The sequence below is a fragment of the Xenopus laevis genome, chromosome 7L, assembly GCF_017654675.1.
Source record: "Xenopus laevis strain J_2021 chromosome 7L, Xenopus_laevis_v10.1, whole genome shotgun sequence".
Classification (NCBI taxonomy): domain Eukaryota; kingdom Metazoa; phylum Chordata; class Amphibia; order Anura; family Pipidae; genus Xenopus; species Xenopus laevis.
Window position 1 is genome coordinate 17,243,436 of NC_054383.1, and position 14,877 is coordinate 17,258,312.

The following is a 14,877-nucleotide window of genomic DNA, read 5'->3' on the forward strand; positions in this document are numbered from 1 at the left end:
TACAAGCAATTAAAACACAAGAATAACTATAAGTGAAACTGTGGAGTCAATATGTTTTTGGGGGGTTTTCTTGGTTGCCACGGTCAGTGACTCCCAACAATATATTAAGAAAAAGAGGTAGAATAAGAATAATGTTGGGGAGCTGCCCCCCCCCCCATACAAACCAATGGGATCCTCCATACAAGCTGGTCGGCTATCAACCTGCCTCTCCTGTTCTTGTTTGGGTCAGCAATGTCAGGTAAGAAGGTGGAAGAGCTTCAACTACTTAATTGTGGCTAATACGTCAAAATTCTCACACTTACCCTTTCAAGTGAACATTTATGCTGAAAATGATTTTAGCCCAGATGGCATCACATCCAGCAAGCAGGACATCTGTAGGCGCCAGAGGCTGCACTGGAAATCCTTGCAGGTGGCAGTAGCTCCAAGGTTCTCCTCCATCTATAGGTGACTGCACTCAATTTAGAAAGACACCGCTGCACGGACAGTTGTCAATTACCCCTATTTTTGCATTTATCTGGTGTGTGCTCTGCTTAAGATGGCTTGTGTCCTTCAACTGTAACTGGGTCGAGTCTGCTTGGGCTAGGATGAAGACGTCATGGCTGAAAAATAATATAAGAAGGCGTATTTTATGAAAGTAAGAAGCTATGGCTAAAAAACAAGTCAATTTGGTGGATGCTCTAGACGACTGACTTTAAGCATGCCTATACAGTTACACAGTTTAATGATCGGGTCCCTTAAAGGCAACATAAAGTTCTTTATTTTTTTCAAATGACCCATTCATAATTTCACTTTATTTATGGTCAAGGGCATCTATTTCATTGCAAATCTTGTGCCGCCAAAACAAATATTATTTTTTGAATCTTTCATTATCTTACTCTCTGGAAATGGGCTAAAACAGCATGTGTTGGTATTAGATGCTGCGGAGCCAGCTGTCGTGCCTGGCTGCACAGTGTCTCAGTGTCAGCAGTTCAAAGAAGTGCAAGACTGAATGGGGAGGTAACTTGATAGGTCAGTGGAACCAAATTCCAAGTTAGAAGAACACGGCTCTCATGTGTATTTGTTCTAACTCTGGGCATATTTAGATGTTTTATTTGCCATTATTTTTGACTGACTTTGTCATAAATATGCAGCCGGGAGGCGAGAGGCAGGGAATTTAGCAAATATCTGAAAAGTGAAAACTGGAGGAGAAAAAAACTAAAAGAAACACGGAAATAATTCCAGGCTGTGTGTCAACAAGTCACTGAGGCCTCAAGCAACGTTGACTGCTTTGTCTCTAACAAAGAGTTAAGTTACCCCAGCTTTTCTCAGGCACTTCAAGGAAGTCTAAAAAGCGGTTTCTGTTCTGGGCTTAAAGGGATACTGTCATGGGGAAAAATGTAAATTCGAAGTCGAAGTATCCTATTCGATGGTCGAAGTATCCAAAAAATTGCTTTGAATTTCGGATTTTTTTACTTCGAAAATTCCCTTTGACCCTTGATAAATCTGCCCCTGAATATCAATGTTAAAAATTGTTTCATGTCCCTGAAGGACAAAGAATTCATTTAAGGTAGGTATCAATTCATGGGACTGGCGTCTATGTCATAGTGATGGTGTACCCACCAACTGTAAACAAACAGATTCTCAGCCCTGGGTCATAACATTCCCAGTTAGTTACCTACCTCTTCACTACCAGTCAATCACCTCTGTCCATTACCCATGCCTAACTAGTGGTAGGTCCAATCTGTGTACATACTGTATATCAGATATAGGGGACGTTTCAAGTCAACAAGTAGACTTTTTGGAGGTGTCTCCATAGGAGGGATATCCCACATCTATGCACTAGGGCCCTTAGATCCTCTTAAACCCCAGCATTTATTTAGGAATCTCAAGAAGATGGAACCCCTAACAACACAATGGTGGTGCCCCTGTACAAATAAATGTGGCAGACGCACAAAGCCAGTTTCCTTAATGTAGCTGCCATTACCCACGCCTAGCTAGTGGTAGGTCCAATCTGTATATATATATATATATATATATATATATATATATATATATATATATATATATATATATATCAGATATAGGGGAGGTTTCTAGTGAACAAGTAGACTTTTTGGAGGTGTCTCCATAGGAGGGATACCTCGCATCTATGCACTAGGGCCCCTAGATCCTCTTAAACCCCAGGACTTATTTAGGAATCTCAAGAAAACGAAACCCCTAACAACACAATGGTGGTGCCCCTGTACAAATAAATGTGCCAGACGCACAAAGGCAGTAGTTGCCATTACCCATGCCTAACTAGTGGTAGGTCCAAACTGTGTAACGTCAGATATAGGAGAGGTTTCAATCAACAAGTAGACTTTTTGGAGGTGTCAGAATCCATCAAACGGATATCCCACATCTATGCACTAGGGCCCTTAGATCCCCTTTAACCCCAGGACTTATTTATGAATGTCGAGAAGATGGAACCCCTAACAACACAATAAAAATAAATGTGCCATGCTCACGAAGCCCGTTTGCTTAATGTAGTTGCCAGTGACATTAATAAACGGCTTCCGTCGCCTTTGCCTTTTGGATTTTGCAAGGAAAAGTTGATTCAGCGCGCGCGTATGGAATGTGAATAATGTCCACTTTGCATTTCCTGCATGGCTGCCATGTCACAAGACAACCCTTGGCACGTCTCTCTGTAGTGCAGAGTAGTCTATCATCTTGCTATCACCTTGCCAAGTACAATACATCTGAGAATGGAGATATCATAAAGGAAAATCAGCATTATTAGTAGAATGCTAACATTGCACTTACCCAGCACTAGGCTCTCTTTTAAATAGACCCTCTTGAGGTTCCTGTGTCCTAGCACCCTTCATTAGTGGCTACACCAGCCCACACTTTGGGCATCATTAAGCGTCTCTACAGTAACTGGCAGGGAAAGGCCATTCTTCATCTCACTATCTGACTATAGCACCTTTCAAAACATGTATGTGAGCTGCAGGAAGCACCTGTGTAATAGTATCAGACAGCCCGTTCCCGAGGCAGGCCGTCTAAAGCGGAGCAAAAAATAATGCCGACACTGACAGTGCGGCTCATATTGAAATTCATTCTTAAAACTGTAACAAAAAAAAAAGATAAAAAAAATGTGGTGAATGAGGATTTTCTAAACACACTGTAAAACAGGCTCTTAATTCTTCTAATCTATGGTGCCCTCTATTGAAAAGAGAAGGTCTGAACAGCTCCGGCACTGCACTCTTTAGGCAACCTCTGTTATTCAATATACGGATTAACCCTTTGATGCCCCAGATGCTAGTGTATGTATGAAATCCATTATCCAGAAATCCTTCATCCAAAATGCTCAGGGCATTATGGCAAATGGCATTCTCCTGTTTTTATTTAAGATAACTATTCTCTTTAGCAGATTATGGGTGAAACATTCATATCATTTTTAAAAGTATCATTTATCCTTTCTGGATAACAGGTTTCTGAATGACGGATCATATATATATATATATATATATATATATATATATATATATATATATATATATATATATACCAAAAGAATGTGGATGCACACATGGCTTTGTAGAAAAATGTAAAAATCTTTATGTATATTAAAAAGCAGGTCGACGTTTCGGTCTGTATCTAAGACCTTTCGCAAGACCATAATATATATACATATATTGGACCTGTTATCCAGAATGCTTGGGACCTAGGCTTTTCCGACGAACAGATCTTTCTGTTATTTGGATCTTCATACCTTAAGTCTACTAGAAAATCATGTAAACATTAAATAAACCCAATAGGCTGGTTTTGCTTCCAATAAGGATTAATTATATCTTAGTTGGGATCAAGTGCAAGCGACTGTTTAATTATTACAGAGAAAAAGGAAATCATTTTTTAAAAATTTGGATTATTTGGATAAAATAGAGTCTATGAGAGACAGCCTTTCTGTAATTCGGAGCTTTCTGGATAATGGGTTTCTGGATAACGGATCCCATACCTGTATATATATATATATTTTTATATATATATATATATATATATATATATATATATATATATATATATATATATGAGGAAACCCAGATTTGGCCAACAAAACCATGTATTTTTTTTTTTTTTCCTGACCACAATTCACAAGCCGGACTCTTTGAAATGCAATGATATTTTTATTGGCAGCGAAACAAAACAAAATATGAAAGGAGCAGAAACAAGAAACCGTTAGCTGTATCTTTTCAACATCTCCAAAGATCTGAAATGTGGAGAATAAAAAAAAAATGCAAAAAAAAAAAATATCCCAACTAACAATACAAAAGTGATTTCCTCCAAAATGATTTTGTTTTAAACAGTTGTGACTTTACGCCAAAGATTTTTTTTCTCCCTTAACATCAAAGAGTATGGGGTGGGGAAGGTTGGGCACTGCAACTGGCACAGAGACAGAGTCTTAATTTGGACAAATACAAAGCTGGGCAGGAACAGGGAGGTGTGTGCTACACATTATTGTGCTTCCAATGACACGCAATGTAATACTGTACCACTCTAAAGCCAGATGCTTCCTTACAGGGGCAGTTGAACCCTGCATTTGCCACACCCCTCTCTCTCTCTCCTTTTTCTTGCTTTAATGGGCATTAAAAATAGAACAAAACAGGACTGGAGATGGGAACAAAATACAACAGGCACAGGCTGCTGTACTCATTCTGCTGTAAAATGTAAAAACAAGAAAGGGCACACAAGCTGAGTCCCGGAGGACATATCCGGCTTTTTTAATATAGTAGTGCCAAACACATTTCACTTCGGATGTTGTATTATATTTATATGTCACTCAAATATTTACCATTTTCCTGAATTCTACTGCGTAATTTGAAAGCTTAAAGCATAGTGTGTTGGTTTATAGGCTTTGGCTGCGGTACAGCTCTAGGTGAGCGGCTCGACAAAAAAAAACAAAACAAAACACAACACGTTCACATTTCTTTCAGAAGCTTCTCGTGTGCCAAGAGCCAGAGTTTCAGATGATTTCCTTTGCCGCCAATGTAGTTGCCAAGGCTTCCATTGCTGCAAATCACCCTGTGGCAAGGTATTAGGATCGGTATCTGTAAATACAGAAATAAAGTCATATGCAAAAGCAAAGGAGTAGGCAAGAAACTTGCACCGTTTTATTCCGTGACTGCATCTGCTTACTTACATAGGCAGCATGGTAAGAGTAGGACCAGTTTATATTATTAAAAAACAAAAACATTTTTTCACCCACAACTATATACAGGTATGGGACCTGTTATGCAGAATTTTCAGGACCTGGGGTTTTCCAGATAACGTATCTTTCCGTAATTTAGATCTTCCTACCATAAAGGGATACTGTCATGGGAAAACTTTTCAAAATGCATCAGTTAATATTGCTGCTCCAGCAGAATTCTGCACTGAAATCCGTTTCTCAAACAGATTTTTTTATATTTAATTTTGAAATGTGACATGGGGCTAGACATATTATCAGTTTCCCAGCTGCCCCCAGTCATGTGACTTGTGCGTCTGATAAACTTCAGTCGCTCTTTACTGCTGTACAGCAAGTTGGAGTAATGTCCCCCCCTCCCTTTCCCACCAGCAGCCTAACAAAAGAACAATGGGAAGGTAACCAGATAACGGCTCCCTAACACAAGATAACAGCTAGGCAAGAACAGCACTCAATAGTAAAATCCAGGTCCCACTGCGACATTGAGTAGGAGAAACAACAGCCTGCCAGAAAGCAGTTCCATCCTAAAGTGCTGGCTCTTTCTGAAAGCACATGACCAGGCAAAATGACCTAAGATGGCCCTACACACCAATATTACAACTAAAAAAATACACTTGCTGGTTCAGGATGAAATTTTATATTGTAGAGTGAATTATTTGCAGTGTAAACAATGTAATTTAGAAATAAAAACTACACTATAAAAATTGTGAGAGAATCCCAAATAGAAAATCATTGGGATCAAGTACAAGTTACTGTTTTATTATTACACTGAAAAAATAAATAATTTTTAATAATGTGGATTATATGGATCGAATGTAGACTATTGGAGATGGCCTTTCTGTAATTTGGAGCTTTCTGGATAATGGGATTCTGGATGACAGATGCCATATCTGTAGTGGTCAGGTCAATAGAATAATGTGAATATATTGGGATAGCAAATCACGGAAAACAGCAAAGAGCAGAATACCTGCTATTCAATCTTTATTGTGCATTTCACACAACATGTTTCGGGCAGCAAGTGTTGAGAAAGGGCACTTGCTGCCCGAAACATGTTGTGTGAAATGCACAATAAAGATTGAATAGCAGGTATTCTGCTCTTTGCTGTTTTCCGTGATTTGCTATCCCAATATATTGAAGTTAACCCTGTGGTTGCCTGTGACGGAGCACCAGTGCAAATCAGGAATATTCAACCAATGCTGGGTGCATGTGTGTTACCTTTGAATGGAATAGAATAATGTGAAAAGCCATGGCTAGCTTTAGGGTGCCTCTCGGGGGAATTCATTGATTTTTTCAATATTTAGTATTTACATCCGAGATTTTTGATTCTCATCATCTTCATGTCCTTTGATTTAGGGGAGGGGGGGGTTATGAATTATAGTTTAGCAAGAATAGGTGTGCTACAGGTGGAAGACACCCCTGATTCATAAAAAGTGTTTTTATTTTTTAATTCAATAAGTCCTTGGTTGTCCACTGGTTTTGGCTTCTCCTCTTTAAAACAGGCTTTGCAAAAGTCAAGCCAAGTTTTTGAATAAAAGAGCAATAATTAACCCCATTCCCATTGGGCTCATGTATGAGCTGCCCATAAATAACATTAGAAAAGCAGAACTTTCACATAGGCATGAGTCCAAGATGTGATAACAGATATATAATAAGAGAACAAGTAAGGCCTGTGCTTGTTGGGTTGCACTGTAAATATTTAGGACCTGGAGGATGGGCACTTTCAAGTAAACCAGATTATGATCCCTAAGGTGTTTGGGATGGGTGTCCCTAAAAATATTTTTCTGTGGGTCCTTGTAACCTCTTAAGATGCCACAGTTCAACAGTAAAATGGTAAGGGTCAATCAAACAAGCCATGGTGTTATGGTTAATACCACTATAAAGCTAAGGCCCAAACCAACAACAGATTGTTGAAGGATCCCATAAGTGATGGAGATTTCTTATAATTTAACCTTTTCATAACAAGCATCTAAACATGCAGTAACTGGCTATGGTTATTAATACAATCCAGGCAGATAATGGTTTCTTGAGTTATGATTAGTGATGGGCGAATTTGCGACGAATTGCTGCGATTCTCCGCTGGCGAATGAATTTGCGAAACCGCCACGAAAATTTACCAGCGAAAAATTCGCCAGAGTCCAAAAAAGGGACGCCAGCATCCAAAACAAGACGCCGGCGCTGTTTCGCAAATTTCTCTGCAAATCGAAACGCCCCAAATTCGCTAGTTACGATACTGGCCCAGTGGACCTCCTTGCCCCTAATGTGTATATATTAATTGTTATTCTCCCTTAAAAGAAACATTAGATGATAATTTGTGTTGAGTATATTTCTGTCCCCTGCCACATGCATTATTCAGGGTTGGAACCCTTCATTATTTTCACTGTGCAACAACTTGTTATCAAAGATGACAAAAAGGACACTATCATGCTTCATATGGCATCAGCTTGTGTGAGTTTATTACTTTTTCCAGATGACAGACGGTGGATTGAAATTTCTAAGGGTAGAGGCACACAATTTTATTTGGGGGAGATTAGTCACTCAGCGACAAAGCGCCTCTTCTTCGGGCGACTAATCTCCCTGCAATGCCTTCACGCCAGGCAGATAAGTCGCCCGAAGAAGGGGAGATTTATCGTTGGCCATCTAATCTCCCCCAAATAGCATTGTGTGCCTCTACCCTAAGGGACACTATTCTAGCATTTGGGTATAGTGATGTAGCTATAGAGGAAGCAAACCCCACCCAATTACTGCCTGCCCATGACCTCATGCTACAGATTTAAATGTGCTTCCTGATATGGCCTATCTGTGGCCTTTGCCTGGATTTTGCTGCCCCCTTCACTATCTTCAAGTTTCCAAATCCAATAATTAGGGGAGCCGAGCAGTTATAGTGGGACATTCACTAAGATTCGTAGTTGCGCCAGGCGTAACTTTGCCGCACTTCGCCAGGTGTAGTTTCGCCAGCGCTTCGCAAATTCACTAAAATCCGAAGTTGCGCTAAGTGAAGCGAAGTTACGATAGCGATGGTTAATTTGCATACGGCGCCAAATTCAAATTACAATGGAGGAATATGTAGCAGTACTACAAATGCCTGGGAAACCTTCAAAACATCAGATAAAATTTTTATTTTGCCCTACACATGTGCCCACTGTATAGTTAAGTTGCCATGAGTTAGGAAATGTAGGGGGGAAGGAGGGGAGCCCCAAAAATTTTTTCGATCTTTTTCATCCTATCACCCATAATATAGAAAAAACGCCAGTGTTTTTTGGGACTTAGAAAAAATTTCAACTTTTTTTGAAGAAATCCCTATCTACTCTATTGCGCTTCGCCTGGTCTGAGGTGGCGAAGGAAGTCTGGCGTAAAAGGTAGCGTTCAGTACAATGCGCGCGTGAATTTGCGTAGTTACATCCATTTCGCAAATTCACCAGGCGTAAGGGTGCCAAGTAACACTAGCGAATTTACACCAACGTGAATTTGCGAAGTAACGAAAATGCCCAACGCTAGCAAATTGAAGCTAGCATTAGGCGCTTCGGCGCATAGTGAATTTGCCCCATAGTAAATAGTTTATCAACTCAAGAATTAAGAAATGGTGATTCTTAAGGGTTCAACTATGAAGTCAGAAATTACCATAAGAGAGAGATGTTCACATGAAAAGAGGGAGGAAGCCACACAAGGAAGAAAAACAGAGGCCCCTGACCAAGATCCACATAACCGAACTGGTCTCCAGGCATCACATGATGAAAATTAGAAGTGCTGCTTTCGCTTGTCGAACATTTCTTTTGAATTTACATTTGCACGTCCCCTTTTTTTTTTATTCCAGATGTCATCGCTTTCTGGAGATCTGATAAACATCTTTTTGGAATCTGTGGTTACTTAAACAGAAGCTCAGATATGACTACAGACAAGTTTTACTCTTGCCCACATATTGTATTCATTTCGCAACTCAGCAAAAACAGGAATTGTACTTTCCCCTAGAAAAGAAAAATGCCTGTCTGTTGCAATGTTCATGACTTAGAAATATGTTTGTAGTTATTGTAAAAACTTTCCCTGGTGAGGTTTGGCTTGAGACATCCAAAACCCTTAAGAAAAGCCAATATTTATGAACAAAACTGAACAGGATTCAATGGAAAATATCAATGATTGTTATAAGATTTAAGATGTATTTGCAATGTTCCATCATATTTTGTGTTAGGAGCATAAGTTATCCAAAAAAGAAAAACGACCCCTCCCTAATGCATAAAGTAAAAACAAAAAAAAAAAACAGTTTTAGATCTAAAAGTAGAAAAGACTAGCGAGATACAGTAATGGGATTATCTGGAAACCCCTTATCCAGAAAGCCAGAATTATGGGATGACCATCTCCCATAGACTCCATTTAAATCAAACAATTCACATTTTCACAAAAAGTATTTCCCTTTTTTCTGAAATAATGAACCAGTACCTTTTAGTTGATCCTACCAAAGATATAATTAATCCTTATTGGAGGCAAAACACCCCTGTTGGGTTTATTTAATATTTAAATAGTTTTTTTAGCAGACTTAAGGTATGGAGATCCAAATTACAAAAAGACCCCTTATCCGGAAACTTCACATACCATTCTGGATAACAGGTTCCATAGCTGACCTGTACAAGTTACATATGGGGGCAAATTCACTAACCTGCAGAGTTGCGCTAGCGCAGGCGAAGTTTCGCCATGGCACACTAATTCACTAAAATCCAAAGTTGCGCTCATGGAGGCGAACGGTAGCGAAGTTGTGCCAGCGTTAATTCGTCAAGGAAAGCGAAGTTACGCTAGTGATGCCTAATTTGCATATGGCGAAAAGTTAAAGTACAATGGACGTATATGTAGCAGCAAATATATTACACTACACAAGCCTGAGAAAGCTTCATAAAATAAAATAGAATTGTTATATTGCCCTATACATGTGCCCACTGTATAGTTTAGGTGCCATATGTTAGGAAATGTAGGGGGGAAGGAGGGTACCCCCAAAAAAATTTACGATCTTTTTCAGCCTATCACCCTTAAAAAAGTAAAAGATGCTAGAGTTTTTTGGGACTTAGAAAAAATTTCAACTTTTTTTGAAGCAATCCCTATCTACTCTATTGCACTTCGCCTGGTCTGAGGTGGCGAAGGCAAGTCTGGCGCAAGAGGTAACGGTCAGTAAAATGCGCAAGTTAGTGAATTAGCGTAGTTATGTCCCTTCACCATATCGCAACTTTGCCTGGCGTAAGGGTGAGAAGTAGCGCTAGAGTAAGTCCACTTCACTAGAGAATTTACACCAGCACCCGTTAGTAAATCGGCAAAGTAACGAAATGACATCACGCTTGCGAATTTGCGCTAGCGTTAGCCACTTCGCTCTTTAGTGAATTTGCCCCATAGAGTACAGGTATGGGACCTGTTATCAGAACCTGGATAAGGGGTCTTTTTCATAAGGGGCCTATTGATTAACAGTCTCATTTTCGTGGTTTTGGTGGTTTTTGAAACCACAACTAAACTACGAATGTCCTGAGATTTATAAAAATATGAATAAAAAAATTATGAATGTAAAATTAAGCTGAACAATGAGCTAAAAAATGTGGAAACCTTAAAAAAATGCAAGTTTTTCGACAATTCCTAGAGAAAAAAATACGAAAATACGATCGGCTTGTATGTGCACATTGGTAAGGAGCAGGTGACTGCCTCTGAGGGGGCAATAAAATTTTTTTTAAAAAATAATAAAAATAATACAAATTTTCGATTTTTTTGCACAAAATTATAGGGGATGTGCACAATGCAAAATGCCACTAGAACAGATATAGGTATAGTTGACCTTCGCTTACATAAACATTTACATTAAGAGACTTTGCCTTTGGACACAAGTCAATATATTCATGGCTGCAACTGTGATCTTCAGAAAAAGCTCTGTTGTTTGTTGACCTAAATAACATCAAACCAAAGCAATGCATTCTCAATCTGAGATTTTTTACCACCAAAAATGATCACCAGCGTTCTCCTAATTTCAGGCACTGCGAAACAGCTGAACGACTGATGTTTGCTAGGGCTCTTACTCATGAGCGTTTTTACCTGCACTTCCCTGCGTTCCGTTTTTCGGCGTTCAGCCGCAGGGAAGCGCAGGAATAGACGCATTTCCTTTTTTCAAATGGGGCTGTACTCACACAGGCGAATGTAGGCGCCGAACGCAGGAAAAATGCAGCATGTTGCGTCTCAACCTGCGTTCGGCGCCTACATGCGCCTGTGCGAGTACAGCCCCATTTGAAAAAAGGAAATGCGTCTATTCCTGCGCTCCCCTGCGGCTGAACGCGGAAAAAAACGGAGCGCAGGTAAAAACGCTCATGAGTAAGAGCCCTAAAAGGGAGCTAAAATTTTTATTTGGCGTCTACTTATTCAAGTCACAAAGTCTATATTAATTGTAAGAGGAAAAAATACTGAGCGATGATCCCTGCAGTGAAATCCCTGGAAGTGCATCTAATCATAACATCTCATTGCTCTTTCAGCTTGATATTGTATTAAAATAACCCAAGTACTAATAGAAGTTGCGTACATTGATACCTCTTTTCACACCAGGCACAGGCTTCAGAGCCAATGATTTGCACCTAAGTGCTGCATTTTCATAGCAGCCTCCTCTAAATGACACCATCTGGTTCTGGAGACCTCCTATGGAATATAACAAAGAATGCAACGCTGCACCTATGATTTACTTGTAAAACCTGCAAATTATGGCCACCTGTTCATTATTACTACAAAGGTAGGTAAGCCCGAGCAGCAGATTTCTTTATAATATGTTCTACAAAAGACAGACTTTGGGAGGACAGAGGGCTTTTACAGCAAGCAGTGTGAACAAACTCATTACTTTATTTCACATCCCAAGAAAGCTGAGGGCCATTAATTTACACATGGATTTAATCTTTTGTAAGCCATCCAAACATGACTCCAAAAAAACGACTGCTAATGGCATAGTTCTGGTCTTCTTTTTCCTTCCTAGAGAAAAAAAAACAACCGACTTGCTGAGTTTAAAATGATCAAATAGAATTTATTTGAACAGATATTGCAAAATTATAAATTAGAGGTAACATAGTTAACTCGGGTTGAAAAAAGACAAAGTCCATCAAGTTCAACCCCTCCAAATGAAACCCAGCATCCATACACACACTCTCCATACCCTCACATTAATTATATATACCCATATCTATAGCAACTATAGAATTAAGTAGGGATGCACCGAATCCAGGATTCGCTTCAGGATTTGGCGTTTTTCAGCAGGATTCGAATTCGCCCCAATTCTTCTGCCTGGCCGAGCTGAATCCTAATTTGCATATGCAAATTATAAGTGGGGAGGGAAATCTCATGACTTTTTGTCACAAAACAAGGAAGTACATTTTTTTCCCCTTCCCACCACTAATTTGCATATGCAAATTAGGATTCGGATTCAGTTCAGTATTCGGCAGAAACTTTCTCAAAAAACCTTTATCCTGGGCCCAGCATTTCTCTTACAATGTTCTGGGGTTATTATGGATGAAACTGGAATTGTATTTTTCCAGCCATGTGTTTTGGAGTATTATATCTGGAATTGAACTTGCATGTATCCTTTCTATGTGTTCTAGGGTATTATACATGGAACTGGTGCTGCATTTATCCTGCTATGGGTTCTGGGAAATTAAAAAGATACATGGAATTGGTGAAGCATTTATCCTGCTAAGTGTTCTGGGGTATAGTACATGGAAGTCATGCTGCATTTATCCTTCCACATGTTCAAGGACATTATACATGGAATTAGCACTACATGTATGCAGCCATGTGTTCGTGGAATTGACACTGCATTTATCCTGCCATGTGTTCTGGGGTATTATACATGGAATTGGGATTACATGTAATTTGCCAAGTATTCTAGGAAATGATACATGGAATTGCACCTTCATTTTTCCAGCCAAGTGTTCTGGGGTAATATACTGTACATGTATATGGAATTGACCCTGCATATATTTAGCATTTATCCTGCCATGTGTTCTAGGAAATTATACATGGAAATGGTGCTGCATTTATCATGCTATGGGGCAAATTCACTAAGATTCGTAGTTGCGCCAGGCGTAACTTCGCCCCACTTCGCGGCACTTTCGCCAGGCGTAGTTTTGCCAGCACTTCGCAAATTCACTAAAATCCGAAGTTGCACTCAGGGGTAGCGTAAGATTGCGAAGTTGCGCTAGCGTTGATTCGCTAAGTGAAGCGAAGTTACGCTAGCGATGGTTAATTTGCATACGGCGCCAAATTCAAATTTCAATGGAGGAATACGTAGCAGCACTACAAATGCCTGGGAAACCTTCAAAACATCAAATAAAATTTTTATTTTGCCCTACACATGTGCCCACTGTATAGTTAAGTTGCCATGAGTTAGAAAATGTAGGGGGGAAGGAGGGGAGCCCCAAAAATTTTTTCAATCTTTTTCAGCCTATCACCCATAATATAGGAAAAACGCCAGCGTTTTTTGGGACTTAGAAAAAATGTTAACTTTTTTTGAAGAAATCCCTATCTACTCTATTGGGCTTCGCCTGGTCTGAGGTGGCGAAGGAAGTCTAGCGTAAAAGGTAGCGTTCAGAACAATGCGCGCGTTAGTGAATTTGCGTAGTTATGTCCGTTGCGCAAATTCGCCAGGCGTAAGGGTGCGAACTTACGCTAGCGAATTTACGCCAGCGTCCGTTAGTGAATTTGCGAAGTAACGAAAATGGCCAACGCTAGCGAATTGACGCTAGCGTTAGGCGCTTCGGCGCATAGTGAATTTGCCCCTATGTGTTCTGGGTTATAGTATATGGATTTGGCGCTGCATTTATCCTTCAATGTTTCTTGGGTTATTGTACATGGAATTGGGGCTACATTTAGCCTGCTATGTGTTCTCTGGTATTATACATGGAATTGGTGCTTGGAAACCTATAAGAATATGTAACTTTCAAACAGAAAATGTGTAGAAAATGTTAATTAGCCTCCAAAATACAAAAATCGCCCTTGACATACGGATTTTTTTTAAGTAAAAATTGCGCAAATTACACTCCAGTAATTTGTGAGCCTCTATTCACACATCCACATATAAATAAATCCAAGGTGCTTAATGACAGTGTTGCTTTTGACATATTTTTACATGTGGAAGTAATGACATTTGCTAATAGGTTTGTAGAGGTATGAAATGTAAGCTGTAGCTGCTACGCATACAGGAAAAATAAACAGTGACACTGCTAATCATGTTAAAAATAAATGCTCAGCTTGGATTCCGTGGCCAAAGGCAAGGTATGAGAAATGGTTAAGATACATTCCACGGCATTTAGGAATGTAATAACACCTCCTAGTCATCTTATAAGCTTTTTACTACACCAATATATGGGCCTCGCATCATTTTCCTACAGGAGTAACGGAGGCATAAAGGATTCCTATAATTATGGAACCATGAACATGAGTAGTTTGGCTCCAAAGAAATATGGAATTCTGTACTTGCTCATGATAAGGAAGCAGCTGATGTTTGTGATTGATGACCTTGATATGAGTAACGTCCCAAATATGTTATACGATTGGGAGGGGAGAGGTGTGTGCAGCCTGTCTTGGTAGATGAAAAGGATTTAGAGGCAGGAGTGATGTGAGTAATATATAATCTTTTTACAACGCTGTGGAATATGTTGGTGCTATATAAATAACAGATTACAGTAATA

The 14,877-nt window shown here is 39.5% G+C and overlaps 1 protein-coding gene across 2 annotated transcripts in view; it reads right to left on the bottom strand.

Annotated features, from left to right (window-relative positions):
- Positions 1-4,128: 4,128 nt before the first annotated feature.
- The window catches only part of mgmt.L (O-6-methylguanine-DNA methyltransferase L homeolog), a 291,396-nt gene continuing 280,647 nt past the window's right edge, over positions 4,129-14,877 (bottom strand). The window contains exon 5 of one of the 2 annotated variants that reach the window (NM_001368113.1): positions 4,129-5,063. In NM_001368113.1, the coding sequence (NP_001355042.1) occupies positions 4,935-5,063 (129 nt within the window). In that variant the 3' untranslated portion in view covers positions 4,129-4,934. The remainder of the gene's footprint in view (positions 5,064-14,877) is intronic. The other variant, XM_041568329.1, reaches the window with a different exon arrangement.